The 20,954-nt window shown below is 32.1% G+C and overlaps 1 protein-coding gene across 2 annotated transcripts in view; it reads left to right on the top strand.

Moving 5' to 3' along the window:
- The window catches only part of LOC132752425 (multiple epidermal growth factor-like domains protein 11), a 31,251-nt gene extending 10,793 nt beyond the window's left edge, over nt 1–20,458 (top strand). Inside the window, exons 2-7 of one of the 2 annotated variants that reach the window (XM_060742750.1) lie at nt 4,010–4,784; nt 15,791–16,008; nt 17,573–18,265; nt 18,511–18,621; nt 19,227–19,275; nt 19,495–20,458. In XM_060742750.1, the coding sequence (XP_060598733.1) occupies nt 4,010–4,784; nt 15,791–16,008; nt 17,573–18,265; nt 18,511–18,621; nt 19,227–19,275; nt 19,495–19,567 (1,919 nt within the window). In that variant the 3' untranslated portion in view covers nt 19,568–20,458. Of the gene's footprint in view, nt 1–4,009; nt 4,785–15,790; nt 16,009–17,572; nt 18,266–18,510; nt 18,628–19,226; nt 19,276–19,494 lie in introns of both variants that reach the window. The other variant, XM_060742749.1, reaches the window with a different exon arrangement.
- Nucleotides 20,459–20,954: the final 496 nt, after the last annotated feature.

The raw sequence follows: 20,954 nt of genomic DNA, 5'->3' as shown, positions 1-20,954 counted from the left end.
CAATATGTTGCGGATTATGTTGTGCTAGATTAACGATGAATTGTTTAAAAAAATCGATGGAATATTTAAGATGCTGGAATGATTTTGCCATGTCAAACATTGATATAGTTTAAAAGCTATTTTCTACTGATCGATTAGCCCGCCATTACTATTTTGTTTTTAGGAGGATACGGTGTCTCAATCAGACATTTGCAAACAATTCCAATATTCCAATAATGTTGTTAAATATGTTATGAAGGGTACAAAATGGCAGTAATTCAAGAGATTGATGTGGAAGTTGCTTAAGAAATCGTAGTAAATGTCATCTGGACCTGCTGCTGTAGACTTTTGCTTTCTTGAACAAATCAAATAAATCTTTGATAGAAAAGAGAGAATTGTGAATTTTGTCAAATGCTGAAGTAAAATTTATTTGTTCTCCTACATCTTTAGAAACTTAATGCTGTAGAAACTCATTTGAATAATTATTTGAAGAAGAGTTTTTTTTTGCAAATGTTTTCTTAATTACCTTTTGTGTTTTTGCATCTTGACAATTATTAGATTTCATTTGACTAAGTAGTGGGATATGTTTTTTTTATTTTACCACTTATCATCTATAACTGCATCCCATACTTTCTTAATAGGGATATTTGCATTTATATCTAAAACATACGACTTCCATGACTTGCGCTCAGATGATGAATTGATCTACTAGCTTTGGCTCTAAATATTTCATGATGTTTTAGGTTTTTGGATGTTGGACAATGCTCGAAGATAAACTTAAACGTCTATTGACTTACAGCTTTCTAGTGTTTATCATTGAACCATGGTTTCTTTATTTTGCAATACATTGTACGTACTTATTTGGTGACGAGCAATCTGTTATAATGCTGAAGAAAAAAGGGTATCAGCTATTTTATCAGAATTAAAATCAAAATCGGCTGCAGTAAGAAATCAATAAATTCTTCAATTGAATTCAATCAACTTTAGAAAATGACGTCACTGGTACCAATGTAAAGGGATATATGTTTTTTTTTGTGTTTATCTCAATTTAACCTTTTACCTCATATGGACGTGTTTTGACATTTTTCGCCACCTACCCCTTTGAAACCTCAAACAGTGAAAAATGCCCTATTTAGGCCCCAAATACTGTTTTTTTTCGTGTGAGGAATGTTGTTTAAAAATGATCACTTTTTCGGCACCGCCCCCATCAAAAAGTTTTATCAAGAGGTTGACAGAGGGGGGTTTGAAGGGGGCTGTAGACCCCCTCATCACCAAGAAAATTTTGGACATGTGACAGGCTAAAATAACCTCAGGCCGATCTTAAGGTAACGTGTAACAAACGCTGAAAAGCCTTTTACTCTATCTCAATCCATTGAGAAGTTGCAGCTAGGACTTTGAAATCAGTTTTGATGAAAAAAAAAACCCAGTGCAAAATAGTGATTTTTCGCATTTTGAGATGTCCCCTCGTTGCCATGGTAACAGGAAATTTAAGACTGAGCATGTCGTTACAAAGGCTTTGGTCCAGTCAACATTTGTGCCAAGTTTCACCAGCATTGAAGCATTTTTTTCATAGTTTCATAGCAGTTTGAACTTGTAACAGGAGTCTTTTCAATGAAAACGGCCATTTTTCACAATATGCTCATGCGGTAAAATGTTAAATATATAAAAATGAGAAATTGTACTTATATTTTATAAATTGTGCAATTGAGCCAAACATCAGTAGGATTTTAAATTATTATTTTCACTATAGTGATTGTATTGGGATTGCACAGAGGCAGTGTGTGTGATTAACATTATTTTCATTAGGGTCTGTTTATCCCACCCACTTTTCGCATCGCCTCAGTAAGACAAAGAAAACCATAGGTGAACATGTAGCAAACTTTTGTAAAATGACAAAATATACCATAAACTTGTTTACTAATGATTGTTTGATATACTTAAAGGCTCATTTGAAGCCCCGGTAAAAGTGAAACTTAATTTTTTGGAAATTAATTCAATTTTTCATACGTTTTTCAACTATAAAATGGCTGAAAATTTGTGATTTTTTCCTTCTTTTTCATGAATAATCAATTTATTTAAAAATACAGTTCATTTACAAAATTTATATTAAACGAAAATGATTAGAATATCCCAATTTGGTAGTTTCAACATGAATATACGAGTATGTGAATATTAAAAAAAATTCAGCCGCCATCTTGGCGGCCATTTTGAATTTTGGGAACCACATTGATTTTGAGCTTGAGGTCTCGATGAAATTTGATGGGTAAGATATCAGACTTTCAACATACAAAGTGGTTTGCTTGTAGAATAATCTGAACGATTCTTGTATTTTACCCTCGGATGGACTCTAACTAATAACAGGAATTCAATATTTGAAAATGTCATCCGTGTTTAAACACTTAACCCATCTTGACTGTGACTGTTCTTTTACATGTTCCACATTAAGTACTTTTCTGAATGATGGCAAAGAAGGCACATCGTATGAGATTTGATAAAGACTTTTTCATCCGAGCCATTTTTTTCTAGTTAAAACATCTCTTAACGTTTTCAATAGTGTAACAATCATGCGAAAACAACCGACTTATTATTCCATGAACAAATATCTTATTGAGGTTAACCATTTTAAATATGAAATAATATGACAAAATATGCATGAAGAATATCTGACATATGTTTGCAGTTCGGGCCGGAATATCCACCGGGTTACCTCAGGAACCGCCCAATTTGCGGATTTACTCGGGACGGATTTTCTGATCTGAAACGCAACATATGACAGATTAATAACACGTGATAAAAACAATATACATTATGGGAGATAATAAATATGTTCTTTTCGTCTCAAGGTGGACAACAAGTGTCAATCGAAAATAATGTTTCCAAAGATTCATAGCAATGTAGGTTTACACTACACAAATACCCGGCGGGCTTAAGGGTCTATAGTAGCCCAAAGTCTATGATCATGTTCAAATAATTAGATTAAACTTTAAGGTGTCGCACATTTCTAGTCAAATTGATTTTAACGACTTTGAGCATAAGTGCTTTACTTCACTTGAAGAAGTCTATAATCATACTTGTAAGTTCCACAACTGACATAAATAATCAAATAATGTTACATATTAATATGATTATTATTGATTATTATAATGAATCAGGATAAATACAGGATATCATTAACTATTTAATTAGTTTGGCATGACACTTTTCAATATAATGGGACTTGTTCCTTTATGAGTATGTTATTAAATACATGTACTTAATTTATTTTCACTCCTAGTACCACATACTACCAAACGTTTTTATATCTATGTAAAGTGTCCTTAACATAAAAATACAAAAATAAACCAGACAGACAGTTTAATCAGATATATATTTGTAGCGTTTCAGACATGTATGTTACCCCTAGAAAAAGATCAAAGATATTAATATTGTAACATTGTAATTGCAACGGTCCAAAATGGTATTTATGAAAATAGTCATAATTTGTGAAATATAGTAATGATAACTAATGTATATACGATTATAAAATATTGATAAAACTTTTTATTTGATAAGTATTTTAAAAAATATTTAATGTCAGCTGTAACAAGTGAAAAAATATAATTGAAGATGCTATTTCTAGATATTGTTCCAGATATTGTTCAAATGACTATTAAACTGAATTTCGGGACCATATTGATTATTTACGACTTCTTTGTAAACAGACAGGCGATGCTTAAATGGATGGTACTAAGGGTCTGAAAGACCAAGTTGTGCATACTTATGCAGCATAATGTTTAAAGATAATGTTAAAACAGATATACGTACACTAAAGTGATTATTGTAACAAATAAACAAGAACGCAAATGCATTTAATGAAGCTAATAGTAGTTAATATCTACAGATTTACAATGAAAATATATAGTATGAAAGCAAAGCATATTGAATGCGTATCTTACTGTTACTTTTCCCCATACAGACAGAATGCAATTCACAATTAGTTCTTTTAAATGCTAAATTGTTTCCGAACATACCATGTTTTATTTTTTTTAAGGTGTATGTGCAGAGGACATTATTTGCAGCAGTTCCTGTACACCAGATCCGGATAATATAACGGACACATGTAACCTCACTACTGGACAGTGTTTATATGGATGTCAGAACGGATTTGCAGGACCAAATTGCTCATATAACTGCTTTGTAAACTGTGCACATCCAAGAGTTGATGCAAAAGAAACCTGCAGTTATACCGATGGAAAATGTCTTCATGGCTGTCAAAACGGATATGCAGGGCAATACTGCTCATATGAATGTCCTGTAAACTGTACATATCCTGCAATGAGTGGAACGGAAACTTGCAATTTTACTAATGGAGAATGTCTGAATGGCTGTAACAAAGGTTGGACGGGAATACACTGTTCTTATAAATGTCCAGAAAATTGCAAGCTTCCTGTAGGAGATGGAAAAGGCACTTGCAATTTCACGACAGGAAATTGTATTCTTGGCTGTAATAATGGTTACGCTGGACCTGACTGCTCATATGAATGTCCAGATACGTGTATGTATCCAAAAGAAAACACATCAGGAACTTGCAATGTTATATCAGGGGAATGTTTACATGGCTGCATATATGGTTTTGCTGGACCGAAGTGCTCAATTCAATGCCCAGAGAATTGTATACAAGATTATAGAGGTTTCGACACATGTAATGTAAAAACTAACGAATGTTTACTCGGATGTAAAGATGGATTTTATGGTTCTAACTGCACAGAAAGATGCTCTGATATAGATGGTAACTGTGAACAATGTAGTGCAAATATGGAGAACACGTAAGTTTTACTTCTTATGGAAACATTTTGTAGGTAGTATATACGTTGAAGACATAGGTTGAACAAGAAGTATCGGCCGAAGTAAACCTGGTTAACTTGTAAAATTTATTTCTCAGTTTTTGATACATATTTTATTATTGGACAGAAAAAGCAATGCGATAATTTATCTTGAAAATAGGAACACTGTGAGATGTATGTGTTCCTAAATGAATCTGTTGGTTGTGTTTCGATAGGTGAAGCAATGTCTACGCAGTCAGTAGGCAATTATATTTATAAATAATTAAAGATCCTGTAACACATTTTTATGGTTTTATAAAAAAATATGATGCTCAAATTAAGATTTATCAAAATTGTAAATTCCAAAAAGCATTATTTATAAAGATATTACCGAATTTAATATTTTATGTAAATAAAGGGAAGTAATTAGAAATTTATTTTCTATAAATTCTAAGTCAAATTTTCCAATAGGAAATGAATGCACATAATTTAATGATTACATTTAATATGTACAAATATTTGCAGTACATATTTTACATATTCTTCGATGTTTGAAAATTGTTGTATTAGCATATTTATATACAAATATAATTTCACGCAAGTGAGGTATACAACTTCAATTACAAAACATACAGGATTACATGCAAAACAATGTAAGCAAGCTACAAGCACTTAACCGATTGAACATATCAATGATCACATAATAAATTGACATAATAAACGGAGGGTGCCTGATAGGTAAGTTTAAAATATTTCAATGTGCATGAGTAAACTTACAGGATCGTGAAAGTTATTGGTGGTCTTGTTATTTTGGACAAACATTATAACTCAGTAAGGTTTTGTGTAAAATAAATAGAATAAATTCATATGTAAAAGTATTCACTAGAAAATGTAATACGATCTAAACGCAGTGTAAAATGTTTTTTGGGAGGAAGTATGTTTAAACAGATCTGCACTACAAAGTTAAAGAACTATCCTGAACATTTTATTTTAGAACTATCCTTTATATTTTATTTCATATTGGCAAGAACTACCCTTTACATTTTATTTTAGAATTGCCAATGAGATTCCCATATTTCAGTTCGTAATTCTAAAATGGCCAATGAAATTTTTTCTTATATTCAGTTTTTCCCTCGGTTGTATATTTTACAAGAAGTCAACCTGATTTTAGAAGGTCTTTGGCCACATGAGTGTAGATTCGTCAGTGAATATATAACTGAGTTCAATTGATCTATTTTTGCGACCTTATTACGATTTCAATGAATAAAAAAAATGAAGATATACAAATTTGATATTTAATTTTGTATGCAATAGTCTCGTCCCTTATATATATTGTATATATAGTAAATACAATTAATGATATTTCATTTAGCGTCTATGTGAGTGATATTTGTGTAACGCATATAAAATCATGTCACAGTATCAACACATCTTATATTTTATTTTATTGTTATTATTACTGATGGAGGAAGACCTGAGTAAAAATACAGACGTTTTGTAAGCTAGCTTTATAACTTTCTCACATGAAATAATCTAAAGTGTCTTGCGGAATTCAAACGTACAGCGGTGAGGGCTAAATAGTGTAAAGTCATTTGGCCACGGACGCCGAAATACTAGCAGTCTTCAAATTGTTCTTATTAACTTTTTTGTAAGTTTTTGCCAGTATCTTGTTACAACATAAATACGAGGGCTGTTTCAATACGCTGTTTACAACAGTGTTATTATACAAAATACTCAACAAGATTCTAAAGCTTTTAATGTTACTTCAAAAGTCAAGCACGACAACATTTAATTTGATAAATACACAGAACATAAAATAAGACTACCTGTAACCGCAGTGCGGCCCACGTTCCTACATTGTACGCTCGTACATTATGCCAATATTATGGAAAGCCATGACTGTCTGACATTGTTCTTTTTCAATTTATGTAACCATTTGGAAAATATATAAGTTCACTTCGACTATATATGAATTGAAAACACCTTATTTTCACTATATGGAACCAAAGTAGCCATGTATGGAACCAGGTGTCCTTAAATGAAACCGAAATAACAATATACGTACTAACTCATTTTTACAATATATGATTCCATTTTATCAATGTGTTGAACCAAAGTATCAATATATGTTGATTATCACATTATATGATACCAATTCTTCAATATGGTTCCATATATGGCTGCTTTGGTATATATTGTAAAAATGAGTTAGTATATTGTTATTTCGGTTTCATTTAAGGACACCTGGTTCCATACATGGCTACGTTGGTTCCATATAGTGAAAATTGCTATCATATAATGTGATAATCAACTGATATATTGCTACTCTGGTTCCATACATTGATTAAATGGTTTCATATAGTGTAAAAATGAATGAATATATTGATAATTCAGTTCCATATAAGGACATCTGGTTCAATAAATGGTTACTTTAGTACCATATATCGAAGAATTGGTACCATAATTATAATGTGAAATCATATGTAAGTTGATACTTTGGTTTCATACATTGACGACTTGATTTTATATATTGAAAAAATGAATTAATATATTCATAATTCGGATTCATATAGGGATATAATTATGGTTCCATATATGGCTACTTTGGTACCATATATTGAAGAATTGGTATCATATATTGATAAAATCAATTTATATATAGCTACCTTGGTTTTATACACTGACGGTATGGTTTCATTTATTGTACTTTGGATTTATATAATGGTTCCCGGTTTAATAAGAAGGTGTTATCAAAGGTGTTGTCGAAGTGAACTTATATATTATTCACATGGTTAAATTAATTGAAAAAGAGCAATAAAAGACAGCCATTGCTTTTCATACTACAATATCATACTTGTCAAGCTATCATTATGGAAAGCCTTGACTATCTTATAATTATAAATCTTAACGTTGTTATGTCCAATTAGCCATATATTGAATCAACCTTTCTCTATACAATGTGCACTCATGAATATATTATGTGGAAACTTTCTGATCTATAGTCAACTAAACAATATATGATGTCAATGTGTCTTTATATGATGTCAAAAAATCATTATACGATGTGCAATTTTGAATATATTATGTGGAACCATCCTTATATAAGGTCAAAATAACTATATATTATGTCAATCTGTCCTTATATGATGTCAGTCAGTCATCATAAGATGCGAAGTTATGGATATATTATATGGAACCATCTTTATATAGAGTCAACAATATATGATGTCAATGTTTCCTTATATTATGTCAATCTATCAATATACGCTTTGTATTTTTCAGTACATGTATATTATGTGAAACCATCCTTATATATAGTCAAAATATAAGTATATTATGAGGAATCATTCTTATATAGAGTCCACTTAGCAATATATGATGTAAATGTGTCATTATATGTGGTCAATCTTTCTTATACGGTGTGCATTAATGAATATATTATGTAGAACCATTCTTATATAGAGTCAAAACAACACTATATTATGTGGAATCGTCTTAATATAGAGTCAACTTAACAATTCATCAGCAGTTTAGAACCACCCGGGATTCCCTCGGGTCTTGAGATTTAATCACTTTGGGATATAGACAGTCCCTGCCACGAACAGTGCATAGTGAGATATAACCCGGTAAATTTGACCCCATCAGTATAATGTAAAAAGCACACGATATAAGAATGTTTACACTTCATATAAAGCAGCGGACGTATATTGATAGATTAACATCGTATAATGAAAGATTGACATAATATATATTGATAAGTTGACTCTATATAATGATGCTACCACATAATATATTCATAAATGCAGATCGTATAATTTACAAATTAAACGAGACTTACCTGTAAGTTGAAGTTTGATGTTAATTTTGTTAGTCCCTATCTACCAGAATCACATGAGTGAAAGGACTCGATCACGTGACCAGACCCCCAGATCTTTAGCATCAGATTAATGAGACTCATTAAAAGCAGAGTTATTTCCGCGGGAGGGCAACCAATGGGTGGGCATGTGATTCTGGTAGATAGGGAACTAACAAAATAAACATCAAACTTCAACTTACAGGTAAGTCTCGTTTTAATTTGTAAATTTTTGTTATCCCTATCTACCAATCAGAATCACTATGAGTTTTCAGAGTTTCTGCTTAAGGAGTCTCAGTTACACAAGTAATAAAATAATATAGATGTAGTTTTAATTTATGGGTAAAATATAACTCGACAACAATTTTAGAAAAATAACTGTAATTTCTGACATTTCAAACATGAATATGTATATATTTTTACAAACAACATTAATTCATTTATCTTACAAAAATGTTTCTTTTAAACAGATGATTATTAACGCTTATCTGCTCTTATCTAACACAGACCTTGCAAAATCAGAATTGTTTGTAATATTTCTTTTATAAAATTTCCTAAAAGTACAGTCTGTTTTTCCAACCAGCGGTTCTTAACACTGTTTCAACATGTATTTTTGAGGATGCCACCACTGGTTGACGCACTACGAGTACTGTGCGGTTTAAAAAAATGTTCATATCAATACCCGCACCTGATAACACCGTTTTATCCATTTTCCTAATGTTCCCTTTGAAACACTTTTATATGGTTTTTGATAACTTATAAACAATTGATCCTCAGTTTCGCGAAGGGTCTTAGTTGTCCCTAAATATTGTAATAATGTTTTAACAACACATATATTTCCATTATCTGGGTATTTCTCAATGTATAATTCTGAGAGATGTTTTGTTTGACAACTTGTTTTCAATAAATCGCCGATTCTTATTTTTACATAATCACAATTAATATCAATATTTTGAACATAAATGCTATGCAAAGTTTGTAAACGCTGTCCTGTTGTTAATGCCAACAACATGACCAATTTGAGGCTCAAATCCTTAAGGAAAGTTTTACCCTCGGTTGTTGAGTTACTTAAATTATCCGAAATATGTTTTAACACTACACTGACATCCCACGTGCAATTATAGCGCGGTAATGCAGGTTTCTCATATACGCCCTTAAGGAAACTGTTTAATCATTATGTGATTACCAATCTGTACATTATTTACAATATATACAATGCTAGATATTGCCGATTTTGCAGTATTAATACCACTGTATCCTAATCCTTTTTGATATAATTCTGTTAAGAAAGTTATAACACAGGTTTATAGCGGGGTTAAATGGATCAATTTTCCATGAACCACAAAAGTGCATCCATTTTGATAAGTAAGCTACTATATTGTTTTTTAGTCCCAGTTCTCCATGATGAAAAAATGAGTTCTGTAGCTTGTTTTGATAATCCTTTACCACATAGTTTTTCCCTGACATCCTGAAAACACCCAGAACCATTTTGCTCATTCTGTGATGTGTTTGTGTGGGATGTATTAAACTTTCCCACACTGGAGGTAATATTCTCGGTTGATCCGCTGCCATCTGTAGTAACCGAGGAAACCATGGCTGTGTCGAAAACAGCGGGGCTACTAATACCGCTTCCGCTTCGTCTTGCTCCAATTTTTGTAACACTTGACCAATCACACTGAAAGGTGGAAAAATATATGAAAAATATTTATTCCAATTTAACGAAAAATGCATTTATAGCCACCGCTCGTGCATCAGGCGTATATGAAACATATCGCGGTAACTGGTAATTCTTGTTTGATGCAAGCAAATCAATATCGCACGGACCAAACGTATCCATTATTTGTTTAAATACCATTGAATTAACTGACCATTCCATATCGTCTGACAATTTTTGCCGACTAAGAGCATCAGCTCTCACATTCAATTTCCCTGGTATATGAAATACAGTTATCCATATATCCCGATTAGCGCACCATAACCACAGTTCTTTAGCAAGTTTATTTAGTTTTGGGATTCTACCACCCATTTTAGTGATGTATTTAATAGCAGTTGTATTATTTAGCAAAAGTTGAACATGAATTTTATAGTAATTTCTACATAATTGTTTAATAGCTAAATACGCGGCTTTCAGTTCTAAAACATTAATATGCTCTTGTTTGTCTCCCTCACTCCATATCCCACTGTGCTGTTCATTATTTGTAACACAATGAGCCCCATAACCTGTTAAAACTACTGTCAGATTCAATTATCATGTCTGGTTTGGGTTAACGAATTTTTTAAAAGGGAAAAATTTAAATTGTTAATCCACCTTTCAATACATTTTTTATTTTCCTCTGATATATGCATGATTTTATAAATTTTTCCCTTTTTTCCCAATTTTTAATTCGAAATTCTCTGAATCTCAAGAGTTTTATAGAAAGGGGGGTTTGGCAAAATTGAACCCCCGGGCTAAAACTAGCTCCCTTTTTCCCTATTAACTTAGCGAAATCTCAAATTTGTGAGGGCGTTTTTGCCTAAAAAAATTTTTTTTACTTTCCAAACAATTTTTTCAGGGTTTTTGGGACTGTTAAAAAATTTAAAAAGTCAAAATCTACTGAATTAAATGTAAATCCGAAAAAATCAATGTACGGGGGCGGGGGTTAAAATTGTTTTCTTCGGGATGTAGGGTTAGTCCAAGTCATCTAAAAATTTAAAGGCCCCTGCCCTATTCACATTGTTTTCCCCATTCCTTTAAAAACTCCCCAAAGTTTAGAAGCACACCACTTATATAGGGCAAAATTTTGTGTGCCCTTTTTTTCCTTTAAAACTTTTAAAAAAAAAACCCGGGGGTTTCATTACTTTTGTAAAAAGCGAGGAGCGCTGGGAAACCCTTTTTGGAAGGGCCTAAATTAAATATCCCCGACTCTTCCATGAAATCAAAAGATATTTCCTGTAAATTTTCTTTAATTTAGGATACTGAAGAAATGGTTTTTAAAATCTTTTAGCAAAGTAAAATTTTGCTAAAAAAATGTAATTTTTGTTTTTAAAGTGTTTACCATTTTTAAAATTTTTTTTAAAAAATATGACCTTTCCCATTTTAAAATTTAGTTTTAAAATAAATTTCGATATGAACCGTCAGAATTAACTCGAACAAATATGTTGGATAAAACCTGGTCCCTGCTCGGCGGTATCAAGGTTATGACTTCCTTCAATTTTTAACTTTTCAAGTAGCTCATCAATTATTCTTTCCTCTTTACCAGAAAACTTTATTTCTTTTTTATGACAATGTAAGCACGGTTCGAAATTAAAATTCTATTTTATATCCTGTCTCAATAATATCTAAAATATATTTGTCACCTGTAATTTTCTTCCACTTATTAATAAACATGTTTCACTTTCCCACCTTTGAAATTTTCGGGCGTGTTACGAAACTGGCTTAATTTACTTACATTTAAAATTTGTGCTGTTTTTTCTGGCCCTGTTTCCACTTTTCGGTTGCCCATGGTCGCGTGGTGTGTGTGTGCAACCCGGTGTTGGTTCAGGGCCCTTTTCCCTAAAAAATCCCGACCATGTGTTTGTCCTGGAGTGTTGAGGTTTTGCCCCCCACCTGGGTCCTGTCTTAAGCTGTCTAAGTTTGTCATTTGTGACAACTAAACTTTTCCCAAGCTTCTGATTGTCGTCGATCTCTTTCAGACGCCTTTCCAAATCTTTATCATCACCAAATAAGTGAGTTGGCGATGACACATTTTCATATTCGTTGCATAAGCTCGAGTACCTCGATGATATTGCCGGCAGCAACAGCCGACGCCGCTGGGATGATAAATCACGATGCGAATAAGCTAATAAATTGAATGCGTCTAAGGAAAGATCAAATAACTCTTCTGCCTCCTCGGAATCCATGGTTAGTGTTTTTGTTCATTATTTGAACTAAAGGAATCATTCCTTTCGTCAAAATATCCTTGCACTCTCTGAAACGATCTGTCTCCCTGTTTCAGGTCTTTGCTGGTTTGTTTGCTTGACCATAATAATTTTTTTTTACGGCTGGGACTTGTAATGATGTACAGTTTTCTGGCCGATTATACTTCTTCAGGAGGTCTTGAACTTGAGAGGCCTTATGATCTACAGGTTCCACTAAACCCTTGTTGACTGCGGAGCCTACCACTTCGTGAACTTTTGGACCGAATTCCTCTTGTTTACTAAATTGTGCCTCAATAAATTTTAATTTTTTCAATTTAGAATCCGAAATATTTGAGGATGATTCATACTTTTGTTTTTTCGATGGCGGTTCTTCATCAGAGGGATTTTCGTCTTCGTCGGACGAGACTGGTTCATATTGGTCCTTCGAAAACACAGTCGTCCTCTCCCGTTGCTGACCTGTCGTTTAATAACATTATTAACCCCCGAGGTTAGTTTATCTAACCGAATTGACTGCGTTTCTTATATTTAATCCCTAGTTTCTTTATATTGTTCCCAAAAAAAGTGCTAACATATTAAAATTGTTCATGGGCGCGCCATATTAATCCCGTTTCAAACGGTGATCTCGTCGCCGTTGGCTGCTCCCGGGGAAAACGTTTCCATTTGGAAGACTACTTGGCCTTGAGCGCGGCGTTACATAAAATTGTTCCGGACTATAAAATAGCTCCTGGGCCAGCGTGAATCTTTGAATAAGCGCTTTGGTCCCACTGCTTTCTGAGACGTACACAAAAAGGAAAATTGCCTCATTTTGCATATCCGGTCAGCCGTATAGCTGAGGTTTGCCTGTCGAAATTGCCAGGCAAAGCACTCTTTAAATATCCCGTGTCTTGAATTTTTCTCCATTTTCAGAATTTAATTGTGGCAAGGAGACTCCAGGCGCCGGAAAAGGCTTCAAAACCTGAAGAGACTCCGTCTCACCAGAGTGCAGATTAAAATTCTGACTCTGTGAGATAGGAACAGGATCAGTCCCTTCCGCCATGATATTAACACACTTTTTACACGAAGCAAAAGCACAGTTAAAATCCGCAAAATCTGACACAAGTTTATAACACCCAACTCAAATTTTGACAGTACCGATATTTAGTATTTCCAACAATCCGTTTTATATAAAATTTCACAATTCAAATCCTCTTAAACACTTTAAAATTTCCAAAATTTATGAGATTTTTTACACAGAGTTCTGGTCACTTTGAAAGCATCAATTTTTCTGGGGGTTCTGGTCACGTGATCGCGTCCTTTCACTCATGGTGATTCTGATTGGGAGAAGGATAACCCAAAAATTAAAAGATTCACATCGTATAATGAAAAATTGACTGATAAATTTATTTTAAATTGAAATGATATGCTACCACATTAAAAATATTCATCCAAAAGCACAAACGTAAAAATGAAATTGGGCGACAAACAAAGGAAAAACACATTGCAAAATTTAATTTATTTAAGGATTTCATTCCACATTATATATTCATGAGTGCAAAATTTTTAAAAAAAGATTTACACAACAACGTTTATAAAAACAGTCAAGGAAAATTTTCCCCTATACTCGTAAACAAATAAATTAATTTATCGCTTTTAAGAAAAATTTTAAATAGGCAGAAAACACGTAAAAGGGGTTTTAGAAACTGAGGGCTAGGTTTAAACCCAGGGAAAGGGGCCCAAATTTTTTCTTTTTTTTTAACATTTTTTATTTATCTCTCAGATCCCTAAAGGAAGAAAAAGTGTTTCATTTTAATTATATAATTATTTTAGGTATTTATTTACTAAATAATGTCAAATTTAATAGCAAATATGATACCAGATATATTCAAAGTTTAATAAAGTAAACTCTACACGGTAAAAGTATTTTATATTTTGCAATACCAACCAATACACATTTAAGAAAATTTAGGCAACATTTGCAAACAGCCTCTCGTTGTGAAAAATTTTAGGGATATTTTAAATAAAGCTTTTTACACAGGGAAATGGTCAAATAAGTGTTAAAAGTGGGTGGGGTAGGGCTACATTTTTATACATATTAAAAACATTTTGTTTAAAAAAATAATTTTGCTTGTTTAATTTGTTACCTTAATGTCATTATTTGTTTCTTAACAATGAGCAATAGGAAAACATTTTTCATAATGATGGTATTATAGATTATTTAGAGTTTCTTCATTTCTGAAAAAAAAAAACCTTCTAATGGCAAAGTTTTAATTCAGAAAAATGTCCATTGCTCATAAACCACACGGTAAATTTTGTTTAAATTTTGCATACAGGTGACATTTAAGGCATATAACTGTCCTATGTTGTCAATTTTACAGTTCCTTATAGTGCCCATTAGGGGTGTTCTATCCTCGTTATGTCCTTGAAATGATGACATATATCGTCAAACATGATAAATGTCAACGTCACAACAAAAGGCATTTTATATGTCTTAACACTTACTCTTTTTTGAAGATAATATGTCTTTTGGCAGAAGCTGCATACGCACACCTCAGGTCTTTCTTAATGCATATGTATTATGTATACATTCTTTAAGTCTTTTAAATAATGTTTTATTTATTTCACATTTCTCTATATTCTTTAAACTTTTCACTTTTACTGTAATTTGGTGGCCTTATGTTTGGCTTATACGCGAAACCAAGTGGTTTTTCATGTTCCGTGAAAGACTTGCTTTGCATATGGAAAAAAATATATTTAAAGCAAGCATGTACCAGGATATGATACATCCAAATAGTTTATTACCTGAACTAGAGGAAAAGACAATAGTGGTTTAGCTTTTGTATACAAAATCATGTTATTTAGAATTTTGGTTAATAAGATATAAGCATTTGAAATTAGTGGGCTAAGAATATGTGTAAAATGAATAATAATGCATTATGTTCTGCAATAATGCATTGATCGTTTTGAATCATTATAGAACATTACTAGTACATTTTATGTGAATACATTTCTTTAATCATTCAAGTGTGTTATTCGAGTTTAAATGTATTGATATCATCATGATAATACTTGGTACCATACGCTATGATATAACAAACAATAATTAAGAAAACATTCCCAGCCCTGTATATATATTAAATTTATGACTTTACCGGTTTAAATTATTTGCAAACAGCCATAGTGCATTAGTCTAAATACATATTTCAAATGTTAAATTATTTGCAAACAGCCATGCATAAGTCTAAACAAATGTATAATCAATCATAATGCCATTTTATTGCAGCAAATTTGAATGCAAGAGCTGTACGATAAACTTCTATTTGTCAGCTGGTAAATGTTTATCATGTAACTTCTGGTGTTTAGTTGTACCTCGTAGTGCTGAGCCGTCATGTAGGCAAGAGGATGGATATTGCAATCACGGTTGTAAAACAGGCCGTTATGGTTTCATGTGTAATAGTCGCTGCAGTGACACGTGCAAAGATGTATGTCACAGGGACACTGGTAACACGTAATTTATTGTAGTTTTTTGTAATATATGCAACCACTTGTTGAATATAAAATATTTAACTGTGTCTTTTGTTCCGTACAAAATCTAATTGGGTTGACTAGACCATACATTTAATGTTTTTTTAAATGTTATATAGCGCGTGATATGAACAATATCAGTTAAAGTCAACATGAAATGCATAGCTTAAATACCAGGGACAACATAATTTTTCAATTGTATTAAATACACGTGTAATGACGTTGAGCAAATGACTATGTATGTAAAGGTTTAAAGTTATTTAAATGGTTTTACTAAATTATGGTAAATCGTATAAGTAATCTAATAATTTATTGTTTATAATTTTTCAGAAATCATCACATGTAGTAGTTATAATTAAATGTCAGTTTACGTTACATCAATGCTAGTTAATATTATGCATTACAGAAAATAATTACAGCATCATATCAATAATAATTACAATACAAAAGTTACCGAATTATTTTTTTTCTATGCACCACTTATTTTAAATATTTTAGACCAGTGCTAATCAGTACGGAAGCGTCCTAGTGCCAATTTAACATGTGCTATAAACAAAAGATAACTCCTAGATAAGTTATTAAGGTCTCATCATCATGTACAATATTAAAACAATACAAATATAAAACCTACGACATTGTACATAAATGCCACTCATAGATGAGTTAAAAGATACTATACATAACTTTACAACAAAATCTAACATACAGGACATATCTACAAAATTACTTAAAAAGTAATTTACGTAGGAGATAAAAAAAGCCTAATTAGGAGTTTATAACTCCTACATAGGACTTTGTAAGTCCTACGTAGGACTTAATAACTCCTACGTAGGAGATATAAAAACCTAATTAGGAGTTTTAAAGTCCTACGTAGGACTTACAATCTCCTCCCACGTAGGACTTTGTAAGTCCTACGTAGGACTTTATAGCTCCTACGTAGGACTTAATAACTCCTACGTAGGAGATAAAAAAAACCTAATTAGGAGTTTTAAAGTCCTACGTAGGAGTTTATAACTTTTACGTAGGACTTTATAAGTGTTCCTCTACGTAGAAGTTATAAAGTCCTACGTAGGAGTTATAAACTCTTAATTAGACTTTTTATCTCCTACGTAGGAGTTACAAAGTCCTACGTAGGAGTTTAAAAGTCCTACGTAGGAGTTTAAAAGTCCTACGTAGAGTTTAAAAGTCCTACGAAGGAGGTATAAACTCCTAGTTAGGCTTTTTTATTTCCTACGTAGGAGTTACAAAGTCCTACGTAGGAGTTTAAAAGTCCTACGTAAGAGTTAAAAAGTCCTACGTAAGAATTCAAAAGTCCTACGTAGGAGTTTAAAAGTCCTACGTAGGAGTTATAAACTCCTAATTAGGCTTTTTTTATCTCCTACGTAGGAGTTATAAAGTCCTACGTAGGAGTTATAAACTCCTACTTAGGCTTTTTGATCTTCTTCGTAGGAGTTTTCAATGTTTATAGAACACGTTAAATTGGCACCAGGACGCTTCCGTAAATCAGTTTTTTTTCTAAAGATAATCATTCTTATTAAAGGGAGATGTTATGAATGTACCAGCTTCGACTATTGTGGACCATTTTGTCAAATACCATGCCATGATAATTGTTTTCAACAGCAGTGTGAGCAATCTTGTACTTGTATGAAAGGATGTGTGTCTACACATTGGGGTATAAAGTGTCAAAACCTATGCAACATAAACTGTATCAAACCATTTGGTAATATTACCCGTGTTTGCAATGAAACTGATGGGACATGCTTGTATGGATGTAAGACTAATAATTATTTTGGAAGTCGTTGTGATGAACATTGTCCAAATGGATGTCATAATGGCTTATGTGATCATGAATCTGGAAATTGCACCGAGGGATGCACAACTACAGAGGTATATGGTTCTCATTGTAATATTTCATGTAATGAAGGTTGTGAGGGAGGGACGTGCAACAGAGATACTGGATATTGTGATAAAGGATGTAAAACAGGAACATACGGAAATAAATGTGACATACTGTGTAGCAAAAGTTGTATAGGTGGCGCTTGTGGAAGAGAAAATGGGTTTTGCGCTTTTGGTTGTGTAACTGGTAGCTACGGAGATAAATGTGGATTACTGTGTAATGACAAATGCTTGAACTTAAAATGCGAAAGAATCGGCGGAAATTGCACCTACGGGTGTATTTCAGACTTTCTAGGATCTGATTGTAGCATAACTGCATTACAAACGAAAAACAAAGGTAAGAACTGGGAATGTTTTGTTATTTTATACATTAGGAATAATAACAAAAAATCACGTTTTAATTTCCTCCCACAACTAATGTAAATGTGACTCTGTTTGTATAAAGAGTTTCAAAAAGAAATCATACCGGTTCCATTTATTTGAAACGATTTATATCTATCCGCAAACACATATTATATCTGCTTTTATAAATCGCTATCAAAGCTCAAATCGTAGGTTCAAAATTATGCAAATCTTTTACAGAATCGGTAGTCAAAGACAGCACTATGCTTTGGGTTGCTATATGCGGATGGTCTTTATTTTTCATGCTTGTGGTTTCTGTAGCTGCCGTTATTGTTAGAAGAATTGTGAAACGTAAAAGTAATAATTTTACTTTTCTTTAAATTGTTCATATTGACATGATAGATAAAAATATAGATGTCAATAACAGTGTTTCGCATATAAGAATTTGCATGGTATAACACAAGATTCTTAACAAATAGAAAATTTGATATAAAATCGATAATATAGAAATAAGTCTTTGATAGGAAAACACACATCAACTGAAAATGACAATGTTTTGTGTGTTTGTTTGATTGTAGTTTACGTCGCACCGTCACATTGCAAGTCATATGGGGTCTTTTCAGCTTTTCTGGTTGAGGAAAATCTCATGTGCCCTTACACGCATATTTCAGGCACGAACGGGACATGAGAAGAACCACCAACGTTCCGTTAGTTAACATGATAATGATTGTTTTGATGAAATGTATGTACAATGTATTATTCAATGTACACAATTGTGTGAGTAACTATATACATGAACTGAAAATATCTGTCAACTAGATTCTTTATGCAAGTGCATCAAAGGATTAGAAAATGTACAATCTGATTGGGACTCGAACCCGAGAAATCTGAATACCATTCCATAATATATTGCCTTTAAATAAATGTAGATACAAATGATATTATGTATTTCACAGGTCACGAAAGACAAACACATACAACAATTGAAGATCAGTCACCAATAAGGCATGTATTTGCAATGCATGATAAATCTTGCTAGGTTCTTTTTTTACTAAGAAGCTCTCTATTTAAGAGATTTTGTCATATTAGTTAAACGAATGCGTTTGTTTTGATTGAATTTTCAATTATCACGAGACAATAACTTTTAAATGTGATTTAATGCAATTGCATTATTTTAAAAATATTGCCATAAAAAGTGATCCCATTTTCAATTTTCAATTACAGTTTTCAGGAAGACTATACAAATTTACAACATGAACAAGGTGAAGTGAAAAACTATGAGGAGTTACAACTTTGATAATTTAAAGCTAAATGACATGATCTTACTTTGCACTCATTACACTTTGAATTATATTGTTTGTTTTGTTAATCATAATTAACTGCTTTATAATCACATAGACTTTTTTAATGTAATACTGTTGTGCATCCATAAAACATTTCATAATCAGACTTTTGTTTAAGTCACCACAAAATATGTTTATCCTATACAAGATGCGACTTTGAATCTGTCGTGCAAAACAAAAAAACAACAAAAAGTTTCAACAAGAATACATATATGATTACTTGCAATCTGAATCCATCATGAACAATTCAGACATTCAGAAATGGCAAATATTCTTTTGATATTGTGTTGAACATCGATAAAAACAAAAAGAAATAAAAAACAATATTTGTCGAAAAACATCAATTTAAAAATATGGACGTATAATTATTCCATAAATTTCTAAGACCTATGGAATGTTTCTGCACACATTGTCCAATCATCTGTGACAAAGTAACAAAGACCTAAAAAGCATATCACAAGATATATTTCACAACATTAAAGTTCGAAGAAAAAGTTAAACAATCTGAAGAAAATTTATTCAGAAATATTTAATAACAGAATCACTGTTCATAAAGTTGCATTTAAAAGGGGTAGGTAGTGATTTGTCTCTTATGCCAGAAACACTAACTCTTCAATAATGTACATCATTTGAAAGCAACTAACAAATCAAATTAATTTAATGCATTTTAAAATGGCAGGATGTCCATGCATGTCACGTCATCAAATTATTAAATAATCTGAACAATAAATCCTTTTTCATGCCGAATAGGCAGCTTTGTGTTACATCGTAAATATATGATCCATATGTACAAACTTGCCATTTAGTCAAATTACATAGCATTTTACAGCGAGTAATTCCTTATATTATATGATAATAAATAGTAATATATATCACCTGCGTTATTGTGTTTTTGAGTTAGTTTCAACATAAATATCTAAAATATTCTTTACAAAGAGTACAAGCTTTCAAGTGTTGTCATTCATTGGATAAATACCCTTTAACATGTACTTCTTTATCATTTGGACGAAATATGCTTCAAAGTTATTCATTATCATAATTATATTTTCAAACTAATCCGTGTAAAATGTCCGTACAAAACAAATATCCAAATAGTCATGTAGTTAATTAGTGTCATATTCATTTCGGGGCCTAGTCACCATTTTTTTTAGGAATGGACAGATACTTGGCCTTTCTCCCTTTCATAATAATCAATGCTAATTGCTCCTATGCAAATTTAAAAAGTGAAAGATATTTACATGTTTTCCATTCATCATCTCGTGTATAATCAACGAGTAAACTAAATCTCGTCACAATATCCGGGTGATAATTTGCTTTCCATACAGTGCTTATAAAGTAAGC

This window comes from Ruditapes philippinarum, unplaced genomic scaffold, assembly GCF_026571515.1.
Source record: "Ruditapes philippinarum isolate M1 unplaced genomic scaffold, ASM2657151v2 ctg2022_1_1_1_1, whole genome shotgun sequence".
Lineage (NCBI taxonomy): Eukaryota > Metazoa > Mollusca > Bivalvia > Venerida > Veneridae > Ruditapes > Ruditapes philippinarum.
Note: the sequence above shows the minus strand (reverse complement) of the source record. Positions and strands in the feature narration are given on the sequence as shown.